The following is a 13,511-nucleotide window of genomic DNA, read 5'->3' as shown; positions in this document are numbered from 1 at the left end:
CCGGCTTGTTCTTTCTTCTCCTCCTCCTCCTTTTCTCCCCCCCCCACCCCATCCCATCCCGGGAATGGGAGAACCCAGGAGCGCTTTGGAGGGTTTTCTCTTCTGGCGGGGGCGAGGGTTGCAGGCTCTGTCCGTTGGTGCTCATCGTGGTCGGGGGGCGTCTGCATGGTCAAACAGAAAGAGCTCCGTGAAGCGCAATCAAGAAATCTTTTGCGAAGTGCGGAGACAGGCTAGGGTGGTGCTTTGGCTTAATGCGATAAACTCAAACGTTTATGGTTCCCCGATCAGTATGGCGTCCTAATCTCATACTCTGGCTAAAAATTCAGTGTTTCTCAACCTTTGACAATTTTAAGGCATGTGGACTTCAACTTCCAGAATTCCACAGCGAGCAATGCTGGCTGTGGAATTCTGGGAGTTGAAGTCCACATGCCTTAAAATGGTCAAGGTTGAGAAACACTGGGCTAATTAAACCTACCACGTCTTAGGACAATGTGTAGTGTGTAGTCCCAGAAAGATATGTTGAGGGGAAATGGCCTCTCCTTTTTTTGTTGTTGCTTTTCACCGTGTAGTAAAGTAGGCCTTTTAATGCCCAGATGAGACTGCCGCAAAGCGAAGAGGACCGGAGGTTGGATATCGCTTGCCGTGGTTACGCTTGGGAGAAGTTGGCTGCATATGTTGAAATGAGCCAACCAAGCGTGGCTCAGAACCTTCCCCTTTTTTTCCTGCTGCATGTTTGTCCTTCGAATTTATCCCCAAGGTTTCAACAAGGAAACTTAGCTTAGGTTCAGCTCATGCTTTTTTTTCCCCATAGTGTATTTTTAAGGAATCTTCCCGCTTCCTCACTTAATTGATCCCCTTCACTCCTACAGGGAAACTCTCATAACTCCCCCAAAGCATGGCTGTTATCTATAAGTAGTCTTTGGCTTACATCCATTCACTGAGCAACCTTTCAAAGTTACAATGGCACCGAAAAAGATGATCTTACAACTGGTTCTTGAAGTTTATTAATCAAATTTATATGGGCCATCTCACAGAAGGTGACTCTCAGCAGCATACAAGTTCCAACTGTTGCAGCATTCCCGTGAACACACTCCAGGAATTCGGGTGCCTGGCTTGTGATTATATTACATTGAGCCGTAGTTACCCAATTGTCATTTATCTTTCCTGCCAGCTTCCTGCAAGCAAAGTCAATGGGGAAAGCTGGCAGAGAAGGTTTCAGGTCACCCCAGTAAGTCGCTCTTGTTGCTTTTTCTCCTAAGCTGCTAGGAAGTATAAAATCTCAATGAGCTTGTATTCTGTAGCAAGCAATCCTCCATTGTAAGTAACTGCAGCAGCCTGCCTGCAGCCTCTTTCAGCCCTTCCCTGACCCACCTGTGGCATCTGCTGATCCACTATGCTCCACAGCATCTACCTGTGGCACTCCAAATACACCCACCTTACCTCCCACCCATTCCCATTTAACAAAACACACACAATCCTGGACTTATGACAACCAAAGTTGCTATCAGTAAGCAATGCTGCCTTGTAATGTTATACTTTACAACCACACTTGCTTACTGAAAGGAATCCCAGTCCAATTGCCACTGTAACTGGAGAGCTATCTGTATATAGCAAAACAACACAGCACCATGACAACTGAATAAAGGTATTTTTTGCTTTCTCAACAGTTTATTCGATTATCAATGAGAAATCTTTCAAATAAAAATAAGTGTCACAAAAAAATCCCAAGGGAAATACTTCTATAAGCCAATTTGTTAATATCATACTTAGTATGAGTACTAAAGAACTTGCAATTAATTAATCTAATCTATGTTAGAGAATAGTTGAAATAATATTGAAAAAGACAGTGTAATTACAAAGTAATTACAATAAACAATGCACAAATGGAAAGTTTTAATATAAACATATTACTGTTGAAGAATTACAGAAATGTATTGTTAACAAGCTTAATCTGTAACATGAATTATGTTCAGTTGTACTCCAAATTATGACCCTCGTTTAACTATGGTTCTAGAGAATGTTATTGATTACAATTTTTAGAAAAAAAATTCTAAATTTACAGAATAACATTGTTTTGGGAAAACTAAGGCTATACAAAGAGGTCCTTCTTAACATAAATAGATTCTGTGTCAGTTCCATACACAAGAAATGATCCTAATACATCTAAACTGTTTATCGATAAAGTTGAATGTGAACTTAAATTTGTAATCTCAATGCGATCTTTAGTAGGATCATTGTTTAACCACGCACTAATTATGGACTGATTAGCTGTAGAATGAGGTAGAAATGAAGTACTTCTTCCACCTAAAATAAAACACAGAAATAAATGTTATCTTCAAGTAAAAAAATGAGAATTATTTAAATGTAAGGCAAATGTATTGTTAAATATTGTTTAAATACTTGGCTTTGCTGTTTGACAAAAATAGTTTACAGTTTGCTGCTCTAGAATAATTTTAATCATTTTCACTGCCTTTTCATTTCAAGTTAGGCTATTATTAAAACTATGGAGATATCTGGACTTGAAGGCTAAAATAGCACTAGCAATAGCACTTAGACTTATATACCACTCCATAGTGCTTTACAGCACTCTCAGGATGGTTTATAATGTCAGCATATTGTTCCCAACAATATGGGTTCTCATTTTATCCACCTCAGAAGGATGGAAAGCTGAGTCAACCTTGAGTCCTATTAGAATCAAACTCCAGGCTGTGGGCATAATTTGCCTGCAATACTGCATTTAACCACTGCACCACCAAGGCTCCTTGCAAAATGTGATTTGGCACAAGGTGTGCATATAGCATTTTAAAGCAGCCTCATCTTGATTTATACAATTAGTGCACAATTGCAGGAAAAACTACATAAGATATTTCCAACAGGTTGTTTCTGCACATTTCAAATTACATTTGCCCTTTGAATCTGAATCTCTCACATTTATTCTAGTTAATCCAAAAGCAATTATTTTAATATTTATGTGCATTTCCTCTATTCTCCACTTGCAGAAATCTGGAGTGTGGGCAGCCTAGAAAAACACTGTACAGTACATGAAAGCATTTTACATTAGAAATACAAGAAATGTTAAAGTTAACTATAGAAATATTGTGCAACAATACCAGAAAAGTTGCTATCCTAGTCTGCTAGTAGCATGAAATACTTGTTTAGTTAATCAAAAGTTTGGATAAATCTTACCTGTATGAAGAAAAGATTTTCTTTCAGTCACATCAGAGGAAGCATCCCAATGCCACAAAGACCCATCTTCTGAACAAGTGAACAAATGATCAGGGTTGGAAGGATGAAAGTGTACTTCCCATACTGTAAAAGTAAATACATGGCAAATATAATATGTAAAGATAGAACATTCTAAAAAAGTTATTTACATTTCAACCTGACGGTAGCAAATGTTTAAAAATTAATTTTGTACAGAAAGGCGAACTAGTAATACATGAGAGAAACACCCAAGAAATTATCAGTCAGTGCCTTATCCTACAGACCAGCAGTCCCCAACCTTTCTGGCACAAGAGACCCGGGTGGGTGGGGCGGGGGGGGGGGGGGAAACAGTTTCACACACAATCTAGATCCTGCATATGTGCAGATGAAGCTTTGCTTGCTTGCCCTCTGCTTGCATGGACCGGTTCCTAACAAGCCAGAGTGGTATTGAACTGCAGCCCAGGAAGTTGGGGACCCCTGCTTTAGACTAAGAATAATAATTACTTCCAGATATGATATTGTTTGGTTTACTCCTTAGCAGATTATGAAATAAACCACATTTAGCTGGGTTAAAAAAAATCATGACTCAGGTCACTATGCCAACTAAACCAGTGGGGTTTTTTTTGACAATCTTTCAATTCCAAGTAAAATTCCAAGTAAGCCATCGAAGCACATTTGTGAACCTAACCATAATCTGATTAAATCTGGAATCCCAGCTTTTTTTCCCCCTGACTTTTTCATCCAGTGGATTCTGTCCAGTATATATACACTATTAACTTGGGCTTTCCTGGGAAAAGCTTAAGAAACAACAGAAAAAGCATTGGTCACACTAATGGGGAGAGAGTAGTGAGTGGGATAGGGGTAGTGCATTCTTGCTCTCCTTAACCTCTCTGCAGCCTTCAATACTATGAACCATAGTAAAAAGGATACCATGGTCCATAGTGAACCCTGGCAAAACAATAGCTTCGGGTGCATGAAGCTTCAAGATCCAGGACTTTGACATCTTTAGTTCAGGACAGGGGTCATACTATGCCAGACAGACCCTGTTTGCACCTTGGGGGTTCTCCTGGACTCATGACTCCTGTTTGAAGAGCAGATGGCAGTCTCAGCTAGGAGAGTCTCTGCGCAACTTTGGGTTGTGCATCAGTTGTGCCTTTCCTGGTTCAGGAGTCCCTGCACTCAATCATTGAAGCCCTGGTCATCTAATTCTTGGACTACTGCAATGCGCTTCACATGGAGCTATTCTGAAGCTTTAACTTGTGCAAAGTGCAACAGCATGCATAGTCTTTGGGGCCCCTAGAGTGGCCCATGTTACGCCATTGTTCTGTGAACTGCACTGGCTACCAGTTTGCTTCCAAGTGCAATTCAAGGTGTGGGTTGTTACTTTTAAAGCCCTGCATGGAATGAGTCCAGATTACTTGAGGAACCATGTCATCCCAATGCCCCACCCATGTTAGCAGAGGAGGCATGCTGCGGGTCCCTTTGGTCAAGGATTTCTGGCTGATAAGAGTCCAGGAGAAGAGCTTTCTCTGCTATGGTGCTGGCTGTTTGGAACATCTTGCCCCCAGTTCTATACTCACCCTCTTGATCTTCTGTAAGAGCCTGAAAACCTGGCTCTGCCAGTTGGCCTGGGCCCTAATAGACTAATAGTAGATCCCACCTTTCTGCTGCGCATCCTGCTGACATCCACCTGTTAATCATAATTTTGTATTCTTTTGTGTGTGTGTGTATACGCACACATGGTTTTACTGCTTTTAACGTAAGCTCTTCAGAATTTCCTTGCAGTGAGATGGGTGGTAAATGGTATTTTTTTCAAGCACTGTTGGTGTGTCAATATGATGAAAGATTGTTCCTCTAGTTGTTACTACTACATTAGAATAGTTATCTTGTTCGCTTAGGTACTTACATTCTGCTTCATGAGCATTTAGTAAGGAAACTGGCATGCTGCCTTGTCTTACATCCCAAATACTCAACATTCCATCTTGACTACCTGTAGCAACAATATGTTGTTGGTTGGGATGCCTATCGACACAATGTAGTGGTACTCTTTCCCCTGTCCTGCATAGGAAAAACATTTTAAGAAATCACAAAGTTTGTAGTCAAAACACTATCTGAAACTCTGGAAGTTATGTACAAACTGTCATGCCCTCAAAATTTCTGCTGAAAAGTTTCAGACTGCCACATTTTAGCAGAAATAAAACCAGGTTTTTGTTGTTTTGAATTTTAGCTGAAGTAAAATCCAGAAGGATCCCAGAGTAGTTTTAAACAGGCAAATTGGTCTGCACCACCTCTCTCCCTTGAGAGCTTTCAATCTGGCATATCTCCAGCCTGCAGATTTTCCCAGTGTTTTCCTCTGCTCTCGTCTCCTGGGCTGCCACTGGCGTGGTCTGTACCCCTTTTCCTTATTGTGGCAGCAAGGAACAGGCTCGCAGTATATGCCTGATCTGCCTGATTTTACCAGTGCCTTCCTTTCTCTCCTTCACTTCCCCATAGCCAAATCTGATGACCTTGTATTTTTCTCACTCTCATGTAAACAAATATTACCCAGATTAAAACAGTCCTATTTCATTTTGCATCTGGAACAAAACTCCAAAAGATACATTTCAGTTTGAATAGACTGCCTAATATCAGCTCTTCAGGCATTTTGCACATCCCTATCATACAACCTTGGCTTCATCAAAGCTTTTTATATGAAAGCAAAATGCTTACATTGAAAATATTTGTGAAGGTTCATTTCCTTGCTGCCTGAAGTCCCATATTTTTAGCTGACCAATGGAATTGACTGTCAGAATCTCTGTTGTGCGAAGTCGAGTCACTGCTTGGAGTGTACTGCTATCAGCATTATCTACGAGAAATTAAAATAAGTATTCGTACTTAACAATGCCTCTTTAAAAAAATTATCAAGATTTGGTGACAGCCATATTACAGAATGAAATTGCTTAGCAAGTACAGCATTACATTGTCTCAAATTTGAATACTATCTCCATATCTCTTGCATCAACTGAACATGTGAATTTTAATGCAATAAAGGGTTCAGGTAGAAATCAACTGCCCTAAACTAAGAGCAAACCCTTTAAAGTGTACATTACATTGCACTCTTTCCAATAAATCACAATATTACAATAACTGTTCAGTTGAGAAAACAATGCTACCTTCAAATTTTCTGCATACTGCAAATATTAGCTTTACAATGCCAATAACAGCATTTCACAAAATTTTAAAGTATTGGTATATTCTTTCCATATAATCTATGTGAATACAATTATACAGTATTCTGTTGTATGAAGGTTGAAGATACAATATTTTCTGTCCAATCAGAATACAAGACTGAAACAACAGAAAGCTATTTTCCACAGGAAAAGAGATTTAGAATCTAGTGGTCACTAGTACAGAATTATTTGAAATTTAGGTGGAAGCAGCAGATCAGTTGAAGTTCTATTTATGAAAGTTGTTGCCATATAATTTCTTGGGAATGTGCCACAGATCATTCCATTTAGTAAAATCCCCATGTATTTTAAGTGCCATGGCAATTGTTATCCCAATAAAATAACCCTTTGGTTTCTAAATTTATAAAGTGAAAATTGAATTCCTGCTAAAAGAGTAAGTAAACTGATACTTGCTCTATTCTAAGCCTTCTAGAAAAACCTGTAAGATACCTTATAGCAATATGTTGGCATATATTTCTGCCTTCATTATTAGTCTTATCTTCCTACCTATAGTACGTACAGCTTCCTTACGGTCAGTGGTGAACATGTTTATCCTACCATCTTCTCCAATACTAAAAATTTCAGGGCTATTGCAAATGATCCCAGTGCATGATGCACTTCCCCAGGAGTGATCATAATAATGTGCTTGTTCCCATTTCTGATTTATGGAAAGAGTCTAAAATATAAGAAAAAAGAATCAATCTACCCATTAATTGCACAAAATGTTCAATTACAAGGTTGCTTCAAGCAAAGTATTACTTCAATCTAGACTTAAGCACAAGTGATACATACAAATTAATAGAAAATAAAACTGCAATATTTGAAATTATAGAATCTAAGATTCATAAAAATATAATATGTATATTTTATGAAATATAATATGTATGGGACATTTATTGCATTTTCACAACTATAATAATGATTTTCACTATGTAGTTCTCAATTATTCTGCTTGGGTTAATAGACATACGCAAAGCCAGAATTCTCTTTTTCTAATAACTATTTCAGACTGTGCACTTAGACTCAGATTTATATTGTGAAAATATCTTGGCAACCTACTATTAGCAAAATAAGTGTTGCACAACTCAATTCTAGACATCTGCAACACATTTTGAAATCCCAAGGTTGTGGGCAAGACAAGGAACTAAAAAAAAACCCACAAAGCACACACACAAAAAGACTGTAATTACAATAAACTGTAACTCACTGTAAAAGTTTATACTCATTCTTGCTTTTTTAGAGTTATATTAAGATGGCCCAATTAGAAATTTTATATCTCTATATTATTCTTTTAGGATTCCGAACAACCTGACTATGGATTTAAGTAAATAAATCTTGCATACAGCAAATTTCAAAAACGGGAAAACTTTATTGTAGAAAAAAATAGCTCCATGGCACCATACAATAATACCAGACTACCCAATTATTCTAGACAGAAATTCAGTTTTGCTTCCACAGTGCTTCAGATGAACTAATGAACTGCAAAATAATTGAATATACAAAATAAAGCTGTGAAAGACAGGATTTTTTAACATTTTTTGAACAATGTATTTGGCAAAGAGGGCAAGGAGGAAAGATCTAGTTTCACAGTTCAGATAGTGGCTTATCTGATTTAAATTCAAGTTTTCTTGTATAAGTAGCCTTTGTGCCATTTGTCTGATAATGAAAACAAATACCATTTACCTGATTATTTTGATGATGCCGGAAAATGGTCACACTCCCAGTAGACGAAGCAGCAACAATTCTCTCCTGATCCAAAAACTAGGGAGGGGAAAATCTAATATGTTAGCACAATAAATGATTTCATCTGTAGTGAAAAAACATTTAGCATGGTAATAAAAGTTTGCATTTTTTATGTGAGAGTGTATATATCAATTATAATGGCAAAAAACAATTTGGAAACCTGCTTTCATAGGGCTGCATCAGTAATATCTTGAAGCTTCTAAAGCAAAGATAATGCATGTCTTGAGGCCTTTTAAAAAGTATTTATACAATTTTTACCTGCATATCCATAACATCACCACTATGTTGGATATCACAAAGCAAATGTGGTTCTCCATGATATTCGCCATTTAGGGCCAAGCCTGAAAAATCTCCAACAGACCAAACGGAAATCTTATTTTCCTGTAAAATTATAAGAAATATATATTCTTGTACAATGTTAATGAAACAATATGTCTTCATCTTTTATCAAATTACTATTTTGTACTTCATTCGATTTATATATCTTTTGTATAGGAACTCAATTTACCATTTTTCTTCCTATTTTCTATTTTTCCCATAATGACAATCCAGGGAAGTAAGTTGGGCTGAGAGAAAGGACAGCACCAAAGTCACCAGGTGAGTTTCCGTGGTTGTGGATACTATCAGAAAATACCAGTAGTAGCCACAATATCAACAACATCGCTAATAACGTCTGCTTCTATGTATAGACTATGTCCAAAAGATGTTATTGAAGAAATGTCAGATGTAGAACAAGTTTCATCAGACAAGACAGATAGGATCTCCCCACTCTGAGTCCAAAGCTTTCACTGCTATTCTACAGTTGCCTTGCTATTTTCTCATTTTTAAATAATCTAGAAAAGATAATCTAAGATAATGATGATGCATACAAAGTACTATATCTTTTGTTGTATGTTTAATAATTACTGAGATGTTGCATACAGACTGTCAATTAAGATGCTCTATAAAAATTTTCAGAAATATATGTAGCTCTGAAAATAGTAAAGGCATTTTGGATAAAGATATGGTGGAATATTCAAAATATTTTTAAGAAAAAGATAAAATTTAAGCCGCAGATATTTCTGTTGGGTATTATGGAAGATTTGGATAAAAAAGAAATGGATTTGATGTTGAATTTGATAACTGCTGCAAGATTACTAGTAGCTCAATGTTGGAAAACGGAACGTTTGCCCACTATAGAAGAATGGGTACTTAAAGTTTCAAATTTAGCAGAAATGGCTAAGATTTCCGCTTATGTGAAGGACTATTCACAAGAAAGATATATTTTGGTTTGGAGAAGATGGATAGATTATATTGAGAGTAAATATGGTACTAAAAAGTTTCATTTGGTTTTTGAGTAAATTTTAGTGTGTTATTGTAGTTTATGCGTTAAAATTGGACACTTACTTTTATCTATAACTTATTAATATGATGTTATAATTATTGTGTTTAATATGTTTGTTTAAAAAAGAGTTAAAGGATGTTATAGATTTGTTAATCTGATAGTTGATTAATGTTAGATAGAGTATGATTATTGTATTGTTAACCCTGTGATTGGCTCTGGGAAGTGGGGGGGAGGGAGGGGGGAGGGGAAGGGTGGGTTCTGGGGAGGGGGGGAAGTATATTGTAAAACCTTAATAAAATTTTCAATAAAAAAAAAATTCAGAAATATATGTAGCTCTGAAAATAGTTGTTTTGTGCTACATTTCTAAAGTAAAGGCAGATATTAATTAGTATCAATTCGACCTTCCGTTATCTCCAGTGTATCCCTATTTAAGTTTCAGTAAAATGGGAGTAATTTAGTTCAGTTGACAATTTCTGAGGCAAAATGAAAAAAAAAAAACAACGCAATAGCATTTAAGCTTAAAATTACTAAGCATTCTTAATCTTAGCCACGTGGTGCTTCGCTAAAGCAAAACAAATGGGTCTATTCACCAACGACAAAAACAGTACTGCACAAGCTAATAGGGATTAGTTTTAGGATTAAACTGAACAACTAGTTCAGGGGTAGGCAAGCTTGGCTCTTTTATGACTCGTGGACTTCAACTCCCAGAATTCCTGAGCCAGCCAAGCTGGCTCAGGAATTCTGGGAGTTGAAGTCCACGAGTCATAAAAGAGCCAAGCTTGCCTACCCCTGAACTAGGGGGAAGTCACGACCATGGTTCAGGAATACTCCACATCGAGAAAAGCAAACGCACCAAGTTTTCGCGATCATGACAGTTGCAGGGCACAGAAGGAGACGGGGGGGGGGAAGAACCGAAAAATGGTTATTGGGGGGGAAAAGTCGAAAGACCCGAGGAAGGAGGAACGACGGTCAGGAGGCGTCCGAGTTACCTCATTATCCCACGAGCCGGTGGCGAAAATCTCGGGAGACTGCAAGGCAGTGGCAGATACGGGTCGCCAGCGGGTCTTACTGATTTTCTGGGATACATACTTGCCCACTACGTCCTCCATGTTAGGGGAGAGACTCTCACTCCCGCGCAGGACGATCACCTCGCAGGCTTTCAAACCCACACTCTTGATTGGTTCACCAACGTCACTGGAGACGGCATCCGAAGGAGGACAAAAAGCGCTGTACCTGCGCCTAAAGAACAGCCATTTCGGCAGGAATGAGAATCCCGATGCTTTTGCGAGTAGGATGCGTCTCCCTTTGAATATCAAAGTTGGAGTATCTAACAGAGATATTAAATATTTGTCTCAACGCGATTTAGGATGAGTGACATTCTGCACTATATCTCACAATGTCGCTATGCACGAGTAACTTGAAAACATATAATATGGAAAAACAGACGTCATTAAGCTATAAGTCCTAAACTTAATTATTAAGTCGTCTTACTGAATGTACAGGGTTTCACATCTATATACAATATGCACAGTTCTGCATTGCGTTATTGGAGCCTGCAGTAAATACACTCAGTGGTTATCAATGTATTTTTCAATCTGGCAGAATAGAGACTACAGCGTCCAGAATGTCTAAACAACAGGTTTAAATGGCTGGATGAGAATTTGGAGAATTGATGTCTCATTACAGTGGTGTGCATCATAAGCGAACCGGTTTGAAGGAGGCAGACAACATGAGCTTCATTGAATTTAATGACACATTGCTGAATCAAGCACATATGCTTCTGCCGATTAAACTATTTCAAGTTTTTCCCTACAATTCCTTTTAAAAGACAACATCTCTCTTGAATCCAACTCAATTCCTGGAGAATTCATGAACATATTCAAAAACTGTGCCAGGTTATTTTTGAAACAGTTCTGCTTTTCTCATTTAGCTTTCAGTTTGTAGGAATGTACAGGCTTTCTTTGCCTGATATCAAAAAGACAAGCAGGGTTGAACTTGGTAATACTTGCAGGGGAGCAATGCTGAATATTTAATAGGAAAATTTTAAAAATTCTCCAAAAGCAGCAATGACAATTTCCATACTGTTGCTAAGAAAATTACAAGGACACAGCCATGAAATCATAGGAGCTGAGTTTAACTCAAAACAAACTTTTCTAAAGGTAGACAGTTATATAACAGTTCTACAATTCTGAAAGAGCAAGAAGCATGTTATGAAATTTAATGCTACAGCAGAATGAAGTAACACAAATGTCATACTTAATTCAATAAAATAACCAATAATTTATTTGCATCCTTGAATAAGATTGCATTTAATTCATACAATTAGATTTTATGAATATTTTATTATGCTTCTATCCCAAGGCAAAGGAACTTGTACTGCACTCTTTCACAACATTCCCTTGGAAGTAGATAAACCTGAGACATAATGACTGTCTTAACCATCTGGAGTGGGTTGGGAATTATATGACTTCACATTTTATTTCTTCATATTGCCTGAGTGACAGTGGCTTTCCAATGTCTCAGATTGCACTTACTCAGCTCATTTAATCAGAGACCCCAATATTAAATCTGGAAGCTTCAGAATACCAAGCATATACTCCATGACTGCTTCAAATTATTTTTATTCAAAAATTAAGTTTATAAAATTACTCTCTACAATGCATTTTGTAAAACTCCAACCTCTACATAAACAAACCTAAGCTTTCAATGAAGTCTGATTCTGTGGAGCAAAACTACTAAAATTCACTATCATGGCAAACACTTCTATTGGTTAACTGCAAATCTATTTTGCTAATTGGTGCTATTTTCAAAATATACACAGGATTGAAATACATGAGAAAAAAGTTATTATAACTCCATTAAGAATAATACTGCATTACAGGTTTATGCTTTAAAGTAATAGGTATTGTCTGATGAGATTAATGTCATGGCATGGCAAACAATATCAGGTTTATGTTACTTGAAGCTCATTAGAATATAAAACACATCCTGATGGAGTGACTTACATAGAAATTTTAAATATTTACAAATCAAAGATATAAGACTATTTTGAACTATTTAAAAGCAAGTCATCATTCCAAAAAATGGGGCCTTCAAAATGTTATTAAATATAGCCTTGCTAATATGACTTTTAAAAAAATACACAAGTACTTGGATATAGAAAGATGTACAAAATAATGTTTGAAAATCATAAAATGGCATAATAAAGCATGTTGTCATTGTAAGATTACTTTGTCACTGTGCACACTATACTGCTGATACTGAAGAATACCAATTAACGTGACTCACATATTTCTGTGAAATGCCAAAATTGATAGCATTTCCCTTTGAGTAATCTAGATGTCCTCAATCAGTTCATCAACTTGATGATGTTGATTATTATTGCAGATCATTCACTTCATTTTTGATCATACAGATCAGCTCTTTCTGTTCACCATATTTATATTTTTTGGCCCAGCAATAATTGTACTCATGGTAGCATAATCATCACCATAAAGAACCTCCTTTCAGTAGTGATTTTCAATGGAAGGGGCTTCTTTAGCAGTCAAAAATTCAGTCATGACACATTGCTTAAAGCTGCTTGAGTACTTGTTGCAGCCTTCCATTTCACAAGCAACAGCAACCCAACATTTTCACAAAATGACTTCCTAACAACCAAAATAAAAGAACATGTCAATACTTTTTATGGCAATTGACAACATTGGATTCATTATTTTTCATTCAGTCCTTGTACTTTGTAAGTAGAGGTGAAATAAATACAACAGGCAGAATGGGAAAAGTGATAATTCTGAGAAAAAAATGCCTGGGTCAGCATTAATTTGAGAAGCAGCTATGATCCTGCCATGAGGTGCAAGTATAGCATTTCTTTGTATTAGTGTTTTACACAACCCATGTTCAGCTGACATGCATAATTACCTGGGTTTGCACACCTTCAGCCAGCCACTATCACACAAGTCCACACAACACACTGATCCAAGACTATGCGTAGTGTGAACACAGCGCACTGCTATTTATACAAAGCAGGTGCACTGCTT

General features: G+C 37.2%; 1 protein-coding gene across 1 annotated transcript; it reads right to left on the bottom strand.

Annotated features, from left to right (window-relative positions):
- Positions 1 to 1,646: 1,646 nt before the first annotated feature.
- Positions 1,647 to 10,792, bottom strand: NUP43 (nucleoporin 43). Its single transcript, XM_029284128.1, has 8 exons — positions 10,467 to 10,792; positions 8,412 to 8,534; positions 8,094 to 8,171; positions 6,918 to 7,086; positions 5,914 to 6,049; positions 5,111 to 5,262; positions 3,187 to 3,309; positions 1,647 to 2,304 (listed from the first exon to the last, which is right to left on the bottom strand). Exons 1-8 carry the CDS (start codon positions 10,584 to 10,586, stop codon positions 2,090 to 2,092), a joined length of 1,116 nt encoding a protein of 371 aa, XP_029139961.1. The 5' UTR covers positions 10,587 to 10,792; the 3' UTR covers positions 1,647 to 2,089.
- Between the last annotated feature and the right edge of the window lie 2,719 nt (positions 10,793 to 13,511).

The sequence above is a fragment of the Protobothrops mucrosquamatus genome, unplaced genomic scaffold (assembly GCF_001527695.2).
Source record: "Protobothrops mucrosquamatus isolate PMUCROS unplaced genomic scaffold, P.Mucros_1.0 scaffold385, whole genome shotgun sequence".
Taxonomy (NCBI): domain Eukaryota; kingdom Metazoa; phylum Chordata; class Lepidosauria; order Squamata; family Viperidae; genus Protobothrops; species Protobothrops mucrosquamatus.
This window is presented reverse-complemented; position numbering and strand designations above follow the sequence as displayed.

Coding starts and splice junctions, on each gene's coding strand:
- NUP43 (XM_029284128.1), bottom strand. CDS start 10,586: ATGGAGGACGTAGTGGGCAAGTATGTATCCCAGAAAATCAGTAAGACC. Junction 8,535..10,466: donor CCGGCTCGTGGGATAATGAG/GTAACTCGGACG, acceptor ATAATTTTACAG/GAAAATAAGATTTCCGTTTG. Junction 6,050..6,917: donor GGAAGCTGTACGTACTATAG/GTAGGAAGATAA, acceptor AATTTCTCGTAG/ATAATGCTGATAGCAGTACA.